Genomic DNA, 21959 nt, shown 5'->3' with positions numbered 1-21959 from the left:
GCAATCAGGGAGGCCAAGTACAAGAGGCAGCTGGAAAGTTATTACAACGTCAGGATGAAGAAGCTCAACCTCGTCCCAGGGGATCTAGTCCTAAGAACAAATGAGGCCAGCCTGCAAGAAAGCACCAAAAAGCTAGGCCCCAACTGGGAAGGGCCTTACCGAGTCATATGGGCAAACGGCAAGGGGAGCTGCAAATTGGAAACACTCGAAGGCAAGGAGGTTCCCAGAACATGGAACCTCATGCAGCTTAGGAAATATTATATGTGAGGGGTCTGCCCCCAGGAAAAATGGCCAAGAGCCACTTTTGTAACATTTGACTATTAATCTGCGGTCCCCCCAAGGACAGATCTTTGGTAACAATTTATGCTGGGGAGTCTAATCCCCAAGAAGTGAATGAAAAACGGACAGTCAATGTGTCCTCTTTTGGCAAAGTAACGGGTATTATACCTAGGCAGACGTGCCTAGAAACACCATAAAACCTAGCTAACAGGCAAACACACGTGTATAAAGCATATCAAACATGCCAAAAGCCCGGCCGTGGGGCAAAAAGGGTCTAGCTAACCCAAAGAAAACGGACAAAAAAGCAAACCAAAAACATAATCTCACATTATAAATTTGTCCAGTGATTGGCCTCGAACAGACAATCCATGTTTACCAGACAAACCACAAACACAATATATCTTTGTAAACTAAACTGCAAAAAGAAATCATGTTTCATTCATTTACAAAGCAAATGTACAAAGAAAAGCCTCAATAACTTTGGCCGAAATACAAAACAACAAAGCATGACAAGTTCAACCAAAAGAGCCAAAGCTCAACCTCTTGTAAAATGGTCCAAAAGTCCCCAGGAAGAACACTGTCTTGATCCTAAGCAAAAGCCCCTGCAAAGCAACAAACATAACAAAAAGCATGCAAATAACAGGGCAACAACACAAGAGCATAAACTACATGATTAGCTACCAGGGAGGGCCCCCACACAAAGGCCCCCAAACACCAAAAGTTTAAAAGTATCCTAAGGCAAGTAGTTAAGTTACAACCATATCGAAGGAAATATTTGTTCAGAAATCACTCGGGGGCACCCCCAGACAAAGATGGCGGAGAGGAAGGGCCAGCAGAGGAAAACAGGGCTTTTAACTCGTCAATCGATATTAAGGGATGCTCCAGGATTTTCTTCAGGACAGCAGGGGTCTTGCTTCCAAACTCCTCATCCAACTTGGACAACTTCTTCTTAGCTTTGGAGTTGTACAGCGGAGTCTCTTTCCTGCCTAGACCCTGAGCAGAGTAAGCATAACCATCCTTCAAACCGGCCTGGTAGCCAACATCCCGGTAAGCCCTGTATATCTCCTCTAAACCGCTCTTAAAATCTTCTGACTGGGCAACAGCAGCAAGGAAAGCTCCAAAACCTTCAGTAATTAGCCAATGCTTCTCCTTTGCCAACCGCTGATTATCATCGGAGGTTAACCCATAGTCTGCATACATGGTGTTAAGTTGCTCCTAGGAAACGGAGCCAACCTCCTTCAGATACTTCAACTCAGCAGCCAGCTCTTCTTTCTCTCCCACCAGCACCGCCATCTCCTGCTCCCAGGCTCGCTCCTTCTTCTCCAGCATGGCTCCAGCCCCCTGAACAAAAAGATCAGTGTATAAAATAAAAAAAAGAAGGGGGTAGGAGGAAGGATTGTACACCTTCTCCTCCTGCAACTTCCTCTCAGCTTCAACCACCCGGCACCTAAGTCCGGCAGCAACAGATTGGGAAGCCTTAAGCTCAGCCTTGAGTCCTTCATTTGCCCTCCTCAGATCATCAATCCTCTGCAACATACCAGCACCCCTAAAAAAGCTCTCACAAAGGGACATGCTGTATTGATCCTCGAAAAGGTCGTCCCTCAGAGCAGAATTCACGAATTTATGTGAGGGAGGAATAGCATGGTTCAAGAAGTCTCTAGCAGCTTCAGGAGTCCCTATCACCGAGGAGCTAGTCACCTTCCATTTGGGGACATAGGTAAGTGGGACAGCATCAGCAAACAGAGGAGCAAGAGGGGATCGATGAGCGGGACCCTCAAGGAGAGTGGGTCTACTAGTCCCAGTAGCATGAGAAGGTGAAAGCTCAAAAGCTGAGGAAAAACGGGCTATGCCCACCTCAGAAGCCTTATCCCGAACACGGGAAGAAGAGGGACCAGTAGGAATCTCTATGGGATCCTGAGAACTCCCCTGCAAAATAAGAAAAAGGATATCAAAGACAAGACAAGGATAGAAAAAATGGAACGAAAGGAAGAAAAAACCCACCAGCAAAGGTGCACTCACAAGACTTGAAGACCTCAGGTGTTTAGACAAACAACCTTTGACCCTAACAGGGGGAAGATCAGAAACAGTCTTCGACGAAGGAGGGGGCTTCTGACCACTGACCACTGGCACTCCGAAGTCGGCTGAGGACTTGCAACTTTCCGTTTACGAACCAAACAAACCTCCAGGGCTTCATCGTCACTTTGATCAGATTGTTGAACAGGGGGAAGGTCGGGGGAAGTCTCGTCAGAAGGATTTTCCTCATCACCCCCCACGGTGATAGAACCCCCAACCTGGGCAGATCCCCCAGTAACCTGCACCTCCGCATTCAAGCCGGGATCGACCTCGTTGTCGACCACAAACTTGACATCCTTGGAATCACCCTGAAGTAGCCTCCACAAAGTTAGCTCTGCACAAGGAAAAAACACTAAAGATAACTACACAATCATTAAAGCACAAAAAGGGACAACCACAAATAACATATCAAGAACAAAGAAGTACCCTTTTTGCCAAAAAAGGCCCTGGGACGAACCGGATAGGAATGGCTCAATCCCCCCATGGCAAGCATCCCTTCGGAAAAAGTAAACGCCCTCGTCGGGTTTTCGTACATCCGTTTCCACTGAACGATTTCGGTAGCAGACAGGGTAGGAACAACATCCTCGATCGCAGCATCAAGATCCCTTGGCAATGAGGATTCCGGCAGCACAGCAGCAGAGACAAAGATGAATCTGCTTTTCCAATCCTTCGGATAAGTAGAGGTGGGAATGAAATTATAACAAGGTTTCGACACGCTGTTCTGCCGTTTTGCAAAGGTAAACCAATCTCCATCAGAGACTAGTTTATAAAACATGCAGAACAGAGGAATAGAAGGCTCCCCGGAAATGGCTGCACAGGATAACTCGAAATGGACCACCTTCATAAATCCTAAAGGGTGAATCTAAGAAAAGTGAACACCAAAATGACGAAGTAAAGCAACTTTAAAAGGGGAAAGAGGATACCGAACCCCACAAGTGGAAAAGACCAATGTGTAAATAGGGATCCTGTCTGGTGTACACTCCGCCGGTTCATTAGGACCCGGTAAGGAAGGAGAAAACTGTTCAGGAATATCATACGTTTCAACAAAGGACTTCAAATCCTTTGCCGTCAGAACTGATCTTATCGACGAACGGCCGGAACGGCTCATGGCAAACGCAGAAGTGACAATCGGAGAAATGTTAAGGGAAATAAGAAGGGGAAGATGATGGTGGAAACAGAGTGAGAAATTAAAAAGGCAAAAGAGTGCATTTAAAGAGGTGACTAGAGGTGATAACCGTCACGTCAGGGTCCTTTCGAAATTCAAAAAAGGGACACGTGTAACAAGGGGATTACACTCCGCCATTAATACTCAGCAGGATGATAGAGGGTTAATGATAACTACGTGGGGCCCGTGCCCACATTTTCTCGGGTGGAAAACTACCTTTTGAAAATACGGATATGGCTCAGCCCTGGATCATGAGCCTCGGGTCTCAGAACCAGGGACTAAAGATGACTTGACGACGGGCCAATGGGAAGCCCCATTTACCCGCTTTGGGCTGTCACCATACGAGCCCAACAGGAAAATCCCAACAAGAATTTACCTTGCCCACCAAGGTTATCGTTATGAGCGGGAAAAAGGACCAGAGAAGGCAGGCAACATTTAATGCTTGATGGAAAAAGGATCTCTCGCTAGAAATGTACTTCTTCGCCGGAAACATTTAATGAGACTCTGGTCTTACCGTTGGGGGTCGGACACGTGTCTGAGCCCCCCGAAGACCCTTAGAACCCGTTGGATTATCCCATCAAAATATCTCACGTGAAAGATAAGGCTTGGTGGTTATATAAGAGGAAAACATGATGATCACAGGGACATGAAGGTATCTCATTTACTGTACTCTCATTTACTACTCCTACATTTACTTCCGACCAATATTCCCACACATTGATCATACAAACCACATTTATTAGATTCACACCTTAGAGGAAGCATCCCGGTGATCACACTCATCGGGATAAACTCCTCAACTCTTCCGGCAAGTTTACTTATTCTCACGTCGGAGCTTGGTCACGGATCCCCCCTCTGGGGCCCTCCGTGGCGAGGCTAACGGTTTATTATTTTGCAGTAACGAAGGTAAAGGCTCTTGACGTCAGCGAAGATCCATCTAACGTCACAACGGGATTTGGGTATTCGACAAATATATATATATATATATACATATTATAATTAATTCAGATGCTTCACTCATTTGACACTTATAATTTCTAAAATATGACGTTTTATGAAACGATGAATATGTCATTGGAACGAAAATATTGTTATCTGCATTTTGGCCTAAGTTTTATTAAAAACGGAGTAAGGTTAATTATAATGTGTGTTTATTATTATAATTATTAAACGGTTCCTACGTTTGCCAAAATACCTCATATTTCTATCGGTCAACTTACCCATGATCTATCCGTTTGATAACATAAGTTTTTATATAGTTTATTTTAAATTTTATAAATAAAAATTTTGGGAATGTTACAGCTTGATGGATGTCCATTATCTCAATGCTTCTCCTTACATAATTTTTTATTCGATCATATATTCAACATACGAGCATTGTTTTATGTCTTGTATACGGGTCGTATAATGTTATACGACCCGTATACAATTAACCAACTTTCTTTTTTTAATTGGTATATGTGGAATTGACGCAAAACGTAGTAACGCTGAGGATTTAGAACTACGAACTTTGTTTATTAACTGGTCATTTGTCTGAGTGCTCTTATTTTTTTGAAAAGTATATTTAATATTGAATGGGATATTGTTGAATCTGTTGCTGCAGCTCTATACATTAATTGTGGATTTAACTTGCAACATACATTGATTGTGGATTTAACTTGCAACATACATGAAAAGTATATTTAGACACTTACTTGAACCGTTAGTCATGCTTAATGTCATTTTAGCTGAACCACAACCTATTACAACATTGTATGAGGCGTGTCAAAAGGACAGAAAGCAACTTGATATACAATACCAGAGGAATGGTGAGTGTCTATATAGATGGTACACTTATCGTGTATAAACACGCAGGTGACAGAACCATTGCAAGTGTCTGTATGGATGGTTCACTTACCGCATCCCGCTCTTCTGACACCAAAGAGAATGCAAAGCTTCATGCAGTCGAAGCTGCTTTGCTAATTTTAATGAAGCAACAGAGATTGAAGGTGCCAAACAGAAACTAAATGAATTATGCAACATATCCATATCTCCATGGTAGTTGTTACCATATCCATTATCCCAGTTTACATTGTACACTGCATGTAAACACAGGGGCTTTGTGATGATATGTTACAAATTGGGAACCACATATTCGTGTGTTGCAGTTTGGAAAGATGACCGAATAGAGATCTGAATAACCAATACAACCCATTTGTAACCCAACTAAAATCTCGTAATTATGAATCTCTTCCCTTGAAAACCACCATCTTGTCGCGTATGGTCTCCTTGAGTCTAGATTTTTGCTTAAACAATGTTCTGATATCGAGAATGTTCGTTGGGGAAAATGTTCTGGAAATTGAAGGAAAAGGAATGTTGAAACTGTACAATAATAATGATTCAATACCATATTTCATTTGTCCACATGAAAAGATGGTGGACCACAACTGGTTTTAGTGTTCTTTTTACTTTGAAACAAATCCTATTTATTCAAAGAGAAATAACATTCAGACTCTTGATAATCATTGTGAACTTGAGAACATAAAGCTCAACACTAAGACTCTTGATAATCATTGCATTTTTTAGCAAGCATGACTGATGATAGATGACTTGCACTATCAAAAGAAAACTCAAACAAACCACCAAACTAGGACATCAACATCAATTGATGTCCAATTGACAAACACGAATGTGTGAAATGGGATTTATTTAAAAGTAAAAAGAAAACTGAAACCATTTTGTCTGAGTTTTCTTTCTCTTTGAGGAAATGAGATTTGTTTCAAAGTAAAAATAAAACTGAAACCCGTTTTCCTTGATAGTAGAAGCCGTTCAATTTGATGGTTCTGAACACTATATAGACTGTCAGATCGAATGGCCATTTATCTGAGTTTTCTTTCTCTTTAATGAAATGGGATTGTTTCAAAGTAAAAAGAAAACTGAAACCCGTTTTTCTTGATGGCAAAAGCCGTTCTATTTGATGGTTCTGAACACTATATAGACTGCCAGATCAAAACCCTAATGTGTGAATATTAACTCAAAAAAAGGAAATCCTATCTATACGGTCGTATACCATTATACGACCCGTATAGATTAATATAAATTGACAAAGGCTGCGCCCATAGACTTTGTCAGTTCATGTTATTCTATATGTGCAGTATAACCTTATACGACCCATATACAACATGTTAAAACAAGATTTTACCATGTGTTAATATTAACACCAAAAAAATTGTATTATGTTTTATTTTTAAATTAGATTAAAACAATTTTTTTTCTAGATCCACGTCACCTTGCCACCACGTCAGATAAAAAAAAGTCATTGGCAAAGGCAAAACCTTTAAACACCTTGGGAGAGGAGGTCTTGGGTTCAAGTCCCACAGACAGCAGGGAATAAAAGAAATTTGCCGTTAAAAAAAGATAAAAAAAAAGCCACATCGGGAATAGAACTAAAGTAGTCAGTGCATGGTTAACTCCGTAGTGACACAACAAACAAAGTGTTAAGTTGGGAGTGGTAGGAGTCAGTGTGTTAGTTAGAAGAGATATCGGTCGTATACGTGAGAAGTTTTTCGCCGCAATGGGTCGTGGTGAATATCGAACGCCTGACTCTTTTTCGGGAAAGTGGGGTGCTATGAGGACGAAGGTTACCAATTTCAACAACATATATACTAATCCCATCAACAGTAGTCGAAGAAAAAGTGGTTCGAGCGACGTCGACGTCATGACCCAAGTACACAACGACTATAGATTGTACCATGGGCATGTTTTTACGTTGGTAACAACATGGGAGCTTCTTCTCAAATCTCCGAAGTGGCATCTTGTACCACCATTCGACCCAACCCGCCCTAGGTCTAAACGGTCCAAATCGACATCCACTACCGAACCATCCGGGTCCGATGCTCGTACAACAATTAATCTGAACCACGATGTTGACGAATTTGAAGAACCAAAAGAGCTGCCTCGACCAACGGGTAGGGATAAAAGTAAGGAAGCGACACGAGGAAAGTCTTCTTCAACTCCATCGGATGGCCCGTCAAAGTTGAGCGACTTCGAGGCAAGTCTCAACAAAATAATCTCGATTAGGGAAAAAGACCAACAAATGAGAATGGAGAAACAAATCCAAAAAGGCATGGATTTTCTCGCGATAGATTTGTCAAATCTAGCGGAGGAAGACCAAGTCATTCGGGCGAAATATATGTAGTTTTTTTTTCTAGTACCTTGTGTTTTTTAATGACTTTGTAATGTTTTATTTTTTTAATGAAATTATGTTTTTTTTTAATTTTCTAGTTATTAAAATTGTCATTTAATTTAAAAAAATAAATATATAAATAAAAAATAATTAGGTAATGATGTCGGGGGCTCCATCACACACCCTGCAAGTTAAAGGGGGGCGTGATAAAGCCCCCTGGCTGACGTGGATACTATGTGTCGCTGACGTGTCTTGATAAAGGCCCTAGGGGCTCCATCCCACACCCTCTAGCCTTAGTGATTAGTCTTGGGTTCAATTCCAAGCAAAGCGATAATTTGATGTAATTTATTAGTGTTTAGGAGTTATGTACCATTAAAAAATTCATATATGATAAAAGAAGTCAATGAACAGTTATTGTTATATATTATTATTATTATTATTATTATTATTATTATTATTAATGAATACTAATTTTAGTATTATAATAAAATACATGTATGATTCTGTTCGGTATCGGTACAAGAAGATAAAAACCGGCATCAGTCTGGTATAGAAAACGCCAAAAGCCGTACCGAATTGATATTGAAAATCTTTTAGTTCGGGAATTTCGGTACTGCTACCCGGTACCATTTGCTCATCCTTGATCACGGGTGCCGTAGATTTTCTTCAACTTTTAATGATTTCTTTTTTTTTTAGTTTCAAGGGTAAGGATGAGCTCGGTACTAACCGATACCAAATCGATACTGGTACCGAAAATACCGGTTACGGTACCGGTATATGAAGGTAAAAATTGGTACCAGGAACACCAAAAGTCGGTACCGAATTGGTACTTAACATCTTTCGGTTCGGGAAATTCGGTACCGGTACCCAGTACCGTTTGCTTATCTTTGACCACGGATTTCATACGAACAACATCATTACCATACAACTTATTTATTGATTTTCTTTTGGTTATCTTTTAGTGTTTTTTTCTACATTTTCTTTTTATCTTGTCAGCAGTTACATGCGCACCGTGCTCGTAGCAGTGGCGGCGGTGTCGACCGACACCATTCAAATTTGCGCTTTATATGTATCATATAATAGAAAAAATACGAGTGACACCATTATTTTTTACGAGCGACACCATTGCTTTTTTTACAAGCGACACCATTGCTTTTATTAGAGTCAGTTTTATTTTTTTTCTAAACGTTTTACATAATAAACATATTTAGAGTTTAAAAATTAAGACCATTTAGGTTTTTTTATACGGTAAGCCTTAAATCAACAAAAGACCCATATTTGTCTAACTTTTATAACCCAATAACTATTATAGGCCATATCCAATAAGTGGATTCAATTTTTAAACCTAACTAAAACAAAAAAAAAATGTTGCATGATTGATCTCCCTCCCTTCTGTTGAATCGCATCAAGTTGCCAGAATACTAAAAAGTCACGTTGCCTCTTGAGTTGCAATTTTGAATTTTGATCATTATTAATATTTGTTTTTCTCATTTGTTTTTTCTCATTCAAATATTTGATACATATGTATATATTATAATTTATATATCAAGATTGAGGTGTGAAGATGACATATTCGCATGAGTGTATTTTATTGATTTACACCGAACTCCGAATCCGTACTTTATTTTTGCTATTTGTAACCACAATCGTCAATCAACTATATCAAGTTTAGTTCCTAGTTCATATATGCCTAAACTCAGGTTTTGTGACTTTATACTTGATAACTTTGAACTTTAAATATAGGATAAATTACACTTTTCGTTCTTTATGTTTGTAGCAGATTGCAATGGATGACCTTTAACTTCAATAATTACAGTCACAGTCCTTTATTTGAAAAACTCGTTGCATGTTTTGTCCTTTGTCCCTAACCTTGTTAAAATTTTCAGTTAACTATGGCATGTGCATTGCATATGAGGGCTATTTGGTCATTGTACATGTTAAAAATATATATTATAATAAATAGAATAGAAATACTTTAAAACAATCAATTAATTATTTAATATATGTTATATATATTATTTGACATAACCTACCTGCACATCTAAACCACCACTATCACCCATCTCCACCGCCGCCCCACCACTACCCCAACCCTCCGACGACCAAGAGCACCACCTAACCACCACCACCCAACCCTCAGAGTTCTGAAACCCTTGTAGATCTTAACCTCAGATCTTAATCTTAAGAGAAACTATCCTGTTTCATATCACCACCAAAACCCCCCAATCGAGATCTTAAGAGAAACTATCATGTTTTACATCACCACCAAAACCCCCCAATCAAGATCTGCTGAATCGGAATGGTGACGACGCTTATGGTGGTCATCGCCGGTTCAAGAGAAAATATTGTTTGTGATCCAGATCTGATTTACATGGTGACGGTGGTTCAACAAACGAAAGATATATGGAAAAATATCTAAATCGAATGTTTATCTCAAAAGCCCTTAAGAAAGTTATTAAGAAATTTATAGATTTGGTATGCCGGTGCTAGTGAATCTTTGTTCTTCAAGTTCCATCCATGATTTTTAATGAAATTGATCATCGTCCTGATGTGATTGGTGGTCGGCCGTCTATTGGAGGTAAGTGGGGTAGTTTGGGGGGTTTAGATGAAGAAAAGGTCGGAGGTGTTGTGGTACTTGTCGGAGAAGACGGCCGGAAAAACGGTCGGTCGCCGGAGGTAATGAAAAAAGATTAGTTGTTTTTAAAGATTGGTGGTGGTGGTGAGTTTGGTGGTGGGAGTTATTGGTTTGTTTAAAGAGAGGGAGAAAGTTCAAAGTGTGTGTGAGAGAGAGAAAGAGAGTGTGAGAGAGAAAAGTGGTATTTATATTTGATGTATTTTTCTTTTAGTTTGTGTTCTAATAATCAAGTAAAAAGACTAAATTGTCCTTAAGTAAAGAGACTTAACTGGAAATTTTCATCTGGTTAGTGCTAAAGGATGAAAGGTGTATTGGTTTTTCCAAATAAAGGACTGTGACTGTAATTATTGAAGTTAAAGGTCATCTATTGCAACCCGCTACAAACATAAAGGACGAAAATTGTAATTTATCCTTAAATATATATATATATATAGTTGAAATTAGTTTAGTTAAAATATGTAATTTGTTTATGTGATTCTTATGTGTTATTTTAATAGATTATAGACAACTAGACTTGGTCCCTTGTTTATATCATAATGAAAGTATAATAGCTTATAGAGTTACGGGGTTATTAATATTGAAGACGTTATGAATCATTTTCAAAACATTAAAACACGTAGGGAGCAACTATGAAATGTATTTTATTATAAATGACTTTGTATTTTTATTTTGTGACATGGCACTTTTATTATGATATTGATTTTTATTATGTAATTCGACCCGACTCGACCCGATCCTACCCGATCCGAAAATTTGAACTCCAAATTTTTACAAATCCGGATATCGAGAAAAAAAATGACACCATAGGAAAAAATTTCTGGCTCTGCCACTAGCTCGTAGTGATTTCAAAACACATGTAAACACAGACTAAATAATAAAAGAAGTTTGCCGCAACACGACGACGGTGATAAACCTAGTTAAAGTAATAATATATGAAGATTTTCAGATATTAATTTAGTTCGTGTTTTCTCAAAATTTATAGGTTTAATCTTCTTTTTTCAAAACTGTTTCTGTTTCCTACTTTTTTTTATCATGAAGTAGTGTCCTCTTATTTGTTTGGATAATAGAATTCTTACGAGGGATGCCTTTATTTTTATTAATTTATAGAACTTTTTATGATTATGCATTTTTAAGATGAAGTCTGATTCTTTATCGATACGCTTGGTTTATTGACCTATTAAATTGAGTTGGTAATATAATCATTATTAGTAATGAACATAATAATTGTTTCCAAACAGTGGTAAATAATTTTATGCACCTTGATTAGATGATGAAACCAATAAACATGGACCATATTTATTCTAAATTAACATAATTACACATCATTTTGGGTTAGTGGCAAAATCATTTATGGATTCAGTAAATACGATCATGGATCCATGGTGAATCAGAATCACTCTTCTACACATGTAGACATTTCAAAGTGCTCTTACAAAAATGTGTACAAACCCGTCCTATGGTTATATTTATCGTATATTAGGAGGATAGTTAGTTAGCATGCCAACTTTGATCTCAAAGGTGTATGAACTGGTCTACCTATAAATCAACGTGAAACTTCAACATTCAAGATTGAGGTGTTACATTAATGATAGAAATCAATGAGTTTCTTGCTTTATTTTCAATATATCATTGTTTTGGAAATATTCAGATATATCTTGCAAGCTGGTTAAGGGGCTATTTGGCAACATCTGAATGGTTAAGTGCTGAACCAGTAAAGGTCTAGGTCTGAACCATTAAGTGTTGAACCAATAAGAGGTCTGAACCATTAAAAGCCTGTATAATGCTTAACTGTTCGGAGGCAAATGACTGACCAATTCAGATTAGAGGTCTTAACCATTCAGACTTTGTATAAATCTTAACCATTCAGAGGCAAATGTCTGAACCATTCAGACATCTGCTCGTGAAACAAACAGTCTGAACCATTAAGTATTGAACCAGTAAGATGTCTGAACCATTAAGAGCCTCATTAAGAGATAAACAAACACCCCTAAGCATATTATTGTATATAACTTGTTCCTTTCTGACTTTCTATGTTGTTTTTTCCAGCCTCTTGCTGGCTCTTTATATATATATATATATATATATATATATATATATATATATATATATATATATATATATATATATATATATATATATATGAGAAGGTTCATTTGAGAATAAATTTAATCTGAGAAGAAAAAGAAAAAGGGCATAATGGTAAAACATTAAATAGTTTATAAATCTTCCCATTAATTATGCCTTTCTCTAATTAATAAAACAAAAAACATTTTACTCTACACATTTCAAAATTTATCCTACATATATCTTACACTTACCGAAATTTACCCTACGCATATCTATATTTATCATACACATTTAAGAATTTATCCTACACGTGTAAGAATTTATCCTACACGTATACTAAAATTTATCCTACACATGTCGAAAATTGTCCTACACACTAAATTATTTTATCTTGAAAGAGTATATTTAAAAGTGAGCTACAAGTTTAATTAGTTATCTAATTAATTACAATTAGAAATTTACCTATATGCTCTTATTAATAACATTAAATACACATATTAAATGAAGTAAAATGGTGCATTTCTATTGGTTTAAAACTTATTCTTTTTATTCTTACAAAATTTTTCTTCTCATTTGAACTCTCCACTATATATATATATATATATATATATATATAGTGGACCGTTAAAATGAAAACCACCTCCAGTTGTAAGAACCGTGAGAACCACTCTTAGCCAATCAAATTATGCCAACTAAAAGGGTATTTTGGTCTTTTACCCCAAATGTCAAATCCATTTATTGTCTCTGTCTTAAAATCATCTCTCACCTCTCTCTTAAAATCACCATAATCTCTCACCTCCCTCTCTCTCTTAAAATCAGATTATAACCTTCATTCATCTCTCACCTTCTCTCTTAAAATCCAAGAATTGAAACCACACCCACACCCCTATCACCTCCGGCCGGTCACCCACACCCCTATCACCTGTGACGGCGGTGCCCCCTCGTTTCTCCGGCGACGCTGATGCCAAACGTCCCCTCAAAAGGGTTTTTCTCCGGCGACACTGATGCCGGTCACGTCCCCTCGTTTCTCCAGCGATGCTGGTGCCCCCTCGTTTCTCCGGCGACTCTGATTTGCGGTGGGTTTGGTGGTGTGACTGTTCGCCCGGTTTTTAAAAGCCGGTAAGTACGCCGAGCGTGTTGGTGACGGTGCTCCGGTCTACCTAGCTGCCGTACTTGAATATCTTGCCGCTGAGGTAACTTTCATTCACAAAAAAGTGGAATTTCAAACTTTCTATCTACACATCTGGTTAATCTAAAAAATGTGGAATTTGTTGGGTTTTTTCTCTTCTGAATTTTTTAAATTTAGTTCTTTTTTTTTTTTGCATCCACATTTTGCTTAGTTAAAAAAACTGAAATGTACAGGGTTTCGTAAAATTAGGATTTTTCGCGTTTTTCTTTTGCGTCTTCTGGTGGCTTTTTTTTATAAACAGAAATTTCAAAGTTTTGCATAAAAAATTGAATTTATAGGGTTTCGTTAATTAGGGTTTTTATTTTCCCTTCTCATTTGAAATTGATGATCTGCAGGTGCTTGATGATGAGTAAAGAAGTTTGGGAATTGGGGGTTTGTTGTTATGGTTTTTTTGGGTGTTGAAGATGTGGTTTAGTGCTTGTTGTTAGAGATAGGGGTTTAATTAGTTAGTTACGCGACCGATATCGACTCGATTCAACTAGATACTAGCTTATGTTTAGATATATTCAACGAGAAATTTTATATATAGTGGTTATATTGTTGAAAATTGATTGAAATTTTTGAAAATATATCGACACTTAGTTGTCGGGATCGTCCAAAAAACAAAGGAAACGTAAAAAGTTTAACGTAAACTTTTTAACGTAAAACGTAAATTTTTTAACGTAGAACGTAAAATTTTTAAGGTAAAACGTAAATTTTTAACATAAAACGTAAACTTTTTAATGTAAAAACGTAAAACATAAAAAATTTAACGTAAAACGTAAACTTTTTAACGTAAAACGTAATTTTTTTTCGAGATACACTTTGTTTTGATGTTGGACTATTATTTTTTTCCCCTATTCGATGATGATAACAATATATCTGAGATACCTCCCGAGTTTGCGATTTCTGGGTGCATTCTTTTTTGCGTAAAAAAATTTTTGTAAAAAAAAGTTAAATCGTAAACTTTTTAACGTAAAACGTAAAAAGTTTTATGTAAAGGGTAAAACGTAAAAAGTTTTACGTAAAACGTAAAACGTTAAACGTGAAAAGTTTTACGTAAAACGTAAAACATAAAAATTTTAACGTAAAACATAAACTTTTTACGTAAAACGTAAAAAGTTTAACGTAAAACTTAAAACGTAAAAAGTTTAACATAAAACTTAAAACGTAAAAAGTTTAAAAAGTTTAACGTAAAACGTAAAACGTAAAAAGTGTAAAAAACGCCGAGTTAAAAAATGTGAAAAAAACGGCGCGTTAAAACGACGTGTAAAAAACGGCGTGTAAAAAACGTGTAAAAAACGGCGCTTTAAAAAAACGTGTGAAAAATGACGCTTGAAAAAACTGCGCGTTAAAAAAACGACGCTTGAAAAAGCCCGGCGTAAAAACGGCGCGTTAAAAAAAACGACGCTTGAAAAAACCCGACGTAAAAACGCCGTGGTAAAAAAACGACGCTTGAAAAAGCCCGGCGTGCAAAAACCGGCGCGCAAAAAAATTTGTCTTGTTAAAAAATTTGAATTTAAAAATTCTTTTAATAAAAAATTATTTTTAAAAAACAAAAAAATAATATAATAAAACAAAAAAGTAATAAAAAAATAATAAAGACAAAAAGACAAAATAGAGTAATTTTACTAAACTACCCTTTTGGATTAAAATATTAAAGACATAATAAGACAAAATGTATTTAATATTCATTTTAGTTACTTTTAATCTCATCCATCCATCTTTTTGATCTAATGGTTAGGAACCGGTTATCGCGGTTCTTACAACTGGAGGTGGTTTTCATTTTAGCGGTCCCCTATATATATATATATATAGGATGAGGATCAAGAGTGAACAACATCCTTGGTTGTAAACCTTGTGAACTAATCTCAACCATTGGTTTCAATTTTTGATAAAAAGGGCAAGATTGTAATTAAATAAATTATTTTTTTTTAAATTCCTTTCCATAAACCAATTGCAGTTACAATTCCTATTTCCCTGCATATCTTACGTGATCTTTTTTAATTATATTCAAATCAGATTCAAACCCTGCTACTTCTTTGAATCACGACATCATCGAATCATGGAGGATGATCATAGTAGCGGCTTCAACGGACAAGACCCAATACAACAAGATGACTTCAATCCAGTTTTTTACACAACCATGAATCGCCCAGGTTTAGTTTTTTTTATCTGTTTTTGTTCGGTAGTGCATCCAAATCGACGTAATGAAGTCCAGGTTATTTCCTGCAATTTTGTTCATCTTCTTCGCCCAGTTCTTTGTCTTCAGTTTCCCCTTCATGGCATTTAATGATCGTCCAGGTTATTTCAATTCATAGATCTGTTTTTGTGTATTTTGTTTGAGTTTTCGAATCAATCGTGTGTGATTTCACCTAATATATGTGTGTATAGTTGTTGTTTTTGTGTATTTTGTTTGAATTTAGAATCAGTTTCGTGTAATTTCACCTCATATATGTGCGTATACGAGACCGATTGGGGGTTAGGGTTTAGTTTTCGTGTTTCAGGTCGGTGTACACATGTGTACTCTGTTTATGTAAATTGGGGGTTAGGGTTTAGTTTCGTTTTTCAAAAACTTGTGTATGATTTGATGATTTAGCTTATCTGTGTGGTAGAGTATTGTGTATGTGGAGTGGAATGTCGACATTTATCTTCTGCATGTGTATTTATTGTTGATTAGTTGTTTCTTATTGATAAAGGGTGCGGTTTTCTTGGAAATTTTTAAACTAGCCCATATTTAGCATGGCAAAAAAACATGAAGAAGAGTAAGAAAAATGCTTCAACGGCTAAACGGCTATGATCACCGACGAAACCGCCATTGTTTCACCTCAAGGTTTGCTTCTGTTCATCTTCATATACATTCAATTACATACCGTGTTTGTGAGTGCGTTTTTTTCTAAAAAAAGTGATGTATTCGTTTGATTATTCTGTAGTTACAGCTATGGACACGTCAGAGATTGTAGCAATAGCTTCTAGTTGATCTCAAATTAGCAGGTACTGATTGATTGTAGATTGTTTATGATTTTAGTGATGATTTGATTATACATGTGTTTCGGTAGTTATTATTCGAAGCTGGAGTAGTGTTTAGAAGTTATATTTGACTTTAGTAGAATTTGTGGCTAATTTAGGTTTTTTTAGATGATTGGAAAACACAATTGATAATTTGATCTGTTTTAGATATGTTAACTGGTTTTAACTTCTGTTAATGGTCATTCTGCCAGTGCATGAATAGATAGATTTACACGATGTTTTAGTTTCTGTTATATAGGCTAATATAACTTAAAGTCAGTGAAAGTTTTGAAACAGAGTAGAAAAGGTTGATAAATGCTAACTAGCATAAAGTATGTAAACAGAAACCTCTGCAGTGTTTAAATGGTCACATGAGTTGGTTGTAACATGTTAGGGATGTGTGTTTGATGGACAATGAAGTAATGAACACCTATGTAAGTCTGCTCAGTTACACTTTATTTTTTGTTTAATTATGCTTGTTGGTTTATTGTCATTTAGGATGTCATATATTGTTCGCTTTTTGTTTAATTATGCTTGTTGGGTCACTGGCATTTGGTATGTTATATAGTTAAAATAACTGAGTTTTAAATGATGTTCTTAGCTTTAATGGGTTATATGGACACCAACTATGCCACCTCAGTTTCAACCATTTCTAAAAGCTAGATTTAGAACAATAGAGGAAGCATAATATTTATAAAAAATGAGATACATAGAAATAAATTCATCATAAAGCCCACTACTGTAACATTTTTTTATTTACATATGTAGGTGAAATAGAGAATAAAGGAATGGTTATTGGAGCACAAAAATCCGACCCGACCCAGTTCACTACAATGGTTCATTCACACGTGAGAAGAAGACGCCATATCCATAACAGCTCTTCTCCCAAATCCACCAATTCTCCATGATTCTTGCTTTCTCTCTTTGTACAAACTTAAAACTGTTTTTATCTTTAATATTTTATTATACATCAGAACACTTGTGTATATTCAGAATACATTTTTGTATATACACATGTAATTGTGTATATTCATTGATACACCTGTGTATATTCAGTATTTTTGGTGTCTTAATTTATGCGAGTGCCGCTACCATGACGAACCAATTCTGACCGATATTTGTTATTACGATTTTCAATCAATTTAAAATACGTGTCAATATCCTTTTGGCATATCAAGATTTTATTTTATGGTATTTTATCTTTAAGTTGTTATAACAAGTGCCGTTACAGTGTAAAAACAGAATCGATACCGATCAAACTCCCGCAGCGTAGTGCGGAGATATCCCAATAGTTTACTTTAAGAGATGCAATAATGCAAGTGCAGATGGCTGATCCACAAAGACAGCAACCAAATGGTTGTAAATTCAAAACAAAAATATAGAGAGATGCAAAACTAACGAGTTTGCACTCATGCACTAGTGGGTTGATGATTATCAAACCATGAGGATAACGGGTCGTGTTGCTTGATATCAGACGCACTCATACTTTTTAAACCTCTGCTTTAGCCATTAAATTGGTATGCCAGTTGATTAAGGATCCATGTATGTTACAATCCTCCTGGGATCAAATATATCAGTTACAAACCTAAAAAGTCAATGTTCATGTCTGAATAAGAAAGTCAACGATCAGTTGAAGTTAATAATTGTCGACGAAGATGAGCACATAAACAGAATTGAAGCCATAAACAAACTGCAGTTGCATTATTCAAGAAAACTTTACCCCATAACTAGTTGCAGCGATCCAAACACAATTGGGTATACATTTCACATCGTTAACCAAACAAATTGAAAACCCATGTTGAATCAGTATCATACTATCATATAAGTTATAACAACCACACCAAAAGCAAAACAATGGTTTCGCCAATTGGCAATCATCAACTAACATCTTCTATCAGCTGATTAACCTTTTTTCGAATATGAAAATAAGTCAAATCCAAGGGTAAAGAGTATAATCAAACATTCATCAACATAGTCTACATAAAAATAGTCCAAACAGTCGGTTGCAGCAGCTACACAAGTGGTGGGTATTGCTTTGCTTGCTGGCGGACCCGTCTCTTGTACTCCCTTTGTTCTATTAGCCTCTTCATAGTTAAGAATCGAAGCAAAGCAGTTGATAATCGCATCTCCCATCCACATATTAGGTTGAAAATCTTTCGTTTGAAAGTGCATTAGACCTATTCCGAACTCTGTTAGGAACACCATTTTCCTGCACATTATCCGTAAACTTAAATGACCAAACGGTCTTAATATCACTGATTTGTATTCTAGGTTGCAGACAAATAATCAATCTTGTGTACACCTGTGTATTGACTGCTTATACACATGTGTACATAGTGTACAACCTTTTGTACACTTGTGTATCTATCGCTTATACACGTGTGTACATAGTGTACAACCCAGGTTGCAGATAAACAAAAAAATCCCCTGTTCATACACACATCCAATTAGTACATACAAAAACCAACGGTTACACAAACACTTTCACACGATATGACGGATCAACAAACATTCTACCTGTGCTTGTACTAACATCTACTGTTGTCTTCTTTTCCATATCATGACTAGCACACACATTCACTCCATCTCTTTTAACATCAGCCATCTTAAAACCTGTTTAAAAATACAAACCTCAAAACACAATAACATAGGGGCATACAATACACTTATGTATATCTATTCCATTACATATACCAACTGTGTTCCTATCCATATGTACTTGAAAAAACCTATTAACACATACATCAAATTGGTGTACACATTAAAAACATTAAAATCCACATATGTACTTCAGTGTGTTTACTTTATGTTTACAGCAAGCTGGCAATACCTTCTGTACATATAGTACACTAATGTACACTAGTAACATTACATCATCCTATGTAGATAACAAGCCACCACATGGATACACCTGTGTAATCCGACTATATCTTTTGTATCTATTTTTTATTAAAACAAGCACATTTACACACACATCAAAATGCTCTACACAACCACTACATGAAAATACACTCGTGTACTTCGGTTTTATACTCATTTTTCAACACAAGATATTTATACCTTCCGTACATACAATACACCAGTGTATACCAAAAACATTACACCAAAATATCAAGAACACATGCAACCCACAAATACACCGGTGAACAAAAAAAATTCCCAAAATATGAAGAACACATGCAACCCCCAACCCTTTGCCACAATTAGGATTTCCGGCCACACAGAGCACCGTCGATCATCCGATTACAAACCCACATTCCGACGGCAAAGGTTGCTCATGTCATCGACTGAAAACTCAGCCAAAAACACATTCTCAAACGAACATCGTTCGATTAAACACATAACACAACAACCTATTGATTCCATACGATCCGGATGAATAAACCCTAACTTTTTGATCGAACAAAAAAAACAGAAATTAACACTTATGTACATCCAGAATCAAGCTACTGAAGTTAAAACTTATCGTCCTTCAAGTTCTGTTCTCTATCGCCGGAGGATTGCTTCTCCATCATCGTTGAGTTAATCACGAGTTGGGGGTTTTTTGAAAGAGATATACAATTGTGATTAGTAGCAAACTTCAAGGATATTTAGTTAGAGTGGATAGATAGCTATGATTATGGGGAGAAAAAGATTTCTCACAATCAATTCAAACGAATACGGTTATGTTTCCCATAATTATATAACTTGTATTTTTACAAAAATATACATAGCAGTTAATTATACCTATTTTGTTTTAAGAAATAATTAATGAATTGGATTACAATCATATCTCAAGATCTAATAAAACCAATGGCTAGGATATGTTCACTTTGTTCACAACTTAACCCTTGTTCACTCTAGAACCCTACCATATATATATATATATATATATATATATATATATATATATATATATATATATATATAGGGTGGGAGTTAGCTACAAAGTTTATTTTTCCTACAAAGTATAGGAAGTGTTCTAAGGGTGACATGTGGCATTTAAAGATTTTATATTAAAGGGCATAAAGGTAATTGAATAATTAACTTATTTATGAAAGATTTATTTCTTAAACAAAATAAGGAGATTTTTAAGTAAACAACATGTCTTTTAAAAATTCAAAATTGTCAATTACTTATAATACAAAGAACCTATACATAACAAATTAACATGACATGCGATCACTCATGAATAAATTCTTGACATTGTGTTTTATCAGTTATTAGTTTATTCACGTTGTGTTTTATCAGTTACAAGTGTAAGCAACTTACATTTCCGTATAACACACTGGTATAAATAGTTTAGATTCTGTATAATACACCAATATAAATAACTTACATTCTGTATAACACACTAGTATAAACAGCTTACATTCCATATAACACACCAGTATAAACAACTTAGATTCCGTATAAAACACCAGTATAAACAGCTTCGATCGCCAGTATAACACACTATTATAAACAACTTAGATTCCGTATAACACACCAATATAAACAATTTTGATCGCCAGTATAACACACTAGTATAAACAACTTAGATTCCGTATAACACACCAGTATAAACAACTTCGATCTCCAGTATAACACACCAATATAAACAACTTAGATTATGTATAACACACCATTATAAAATCTTGCATTCCGTATAACACACTAATATAAACAGATTAGATCGCAAAAAAATGTATGAACATCTTTTGGAATAGATGATAATGTTATTGTTCTCCATTGTTTGAATATTCTTGAATCATGATGGAATGAATCTTCTTTAGTTTGGATGTCTAGATCCATGATTTTAGAGATTGGTGGTTAATTAATGAATAAATGGCTAGAATAAAGGAACTAATGGTAGTTTCTTTATTTAAAACACGATTAATGACTACAATGCCCTCACCCATTAAATGAATCAATAATTAAAAAACAAATATTACAAAGATGCCACCCAACTAATCTCAACCATTGATCAAACACATCCAATGGCACAAAATACTTCCTACACTTTGTAGAAAAAACACACTTTGTAGAGAAACCTCACCCTATATATATATACTAGTAGGAAACCCGCGCGATGCGGCGGGAATGACAATTTACCACACGGCATTCGTTTTCCATTAGTATATCAGTCCTCACTTGATATATTGTATATTACGTTTGCTCGTTGACCGAATTTGGCTGAAATCGGTCATCACCCCAAGCACTCCATCCCCCATTTTAACAACCACTTCCTTGATTGAATTTGACCATCACTGTCGACTTGTGGCACCGGAATCCTTCATCGTAGCGGACTACCAGTGTTACCAAATGGCGGCAGTCATCAAATCTTCACCCGAATATAAACACATTCATTCTTTTTCTATTCTACAAACTTTGTAGAATAGGGATGGGCATTTGGTGCTGGGTACCGGTAACAAATTTC

At 36.1% G+C, this 21959-nt stretch overlaps 1 protein-coding gene across 1 annotated transcript; it reads left to right on the top strand.

Moving 5' to 3' along the window:
• Positions 1 to 7070: 7070 nt before the first annotated feature.
• LOC110944023 lies at positions 7071 to 7694 on the top strand. The gene has a single exon (XM_022185749.1). It carries the CDS (start codon positions 7071 to 7073, stop codon positions 7692 to 7694), a length of 624 nt encoding a protein of 207 aa, XP_022041441.1.
• The last annotated feature ends 14265 nt before the right edge of the window (positions 7695 to 21959 follow it).

Source organism: Helianthus annuus, chromosome 7 (genome assembly GCF_002127325.2).
Source record: "Helianthus annuus cultivar XRQ/B chromosome 7, HanXRQr2.0-SUNRISE, whole genome shotgun sequence".
NCBI lineage: Eukaryota > Viridiplantae > Streptophyta > Magnoliopsida > Asterales > Asteraceae > Helianthus > Helianthus annuus.
The sequence above is the reverse complement of the archived record's forward strand: the minus strand, read 5'-3'. Positions and strand labels throughout refer to the sequence as shown.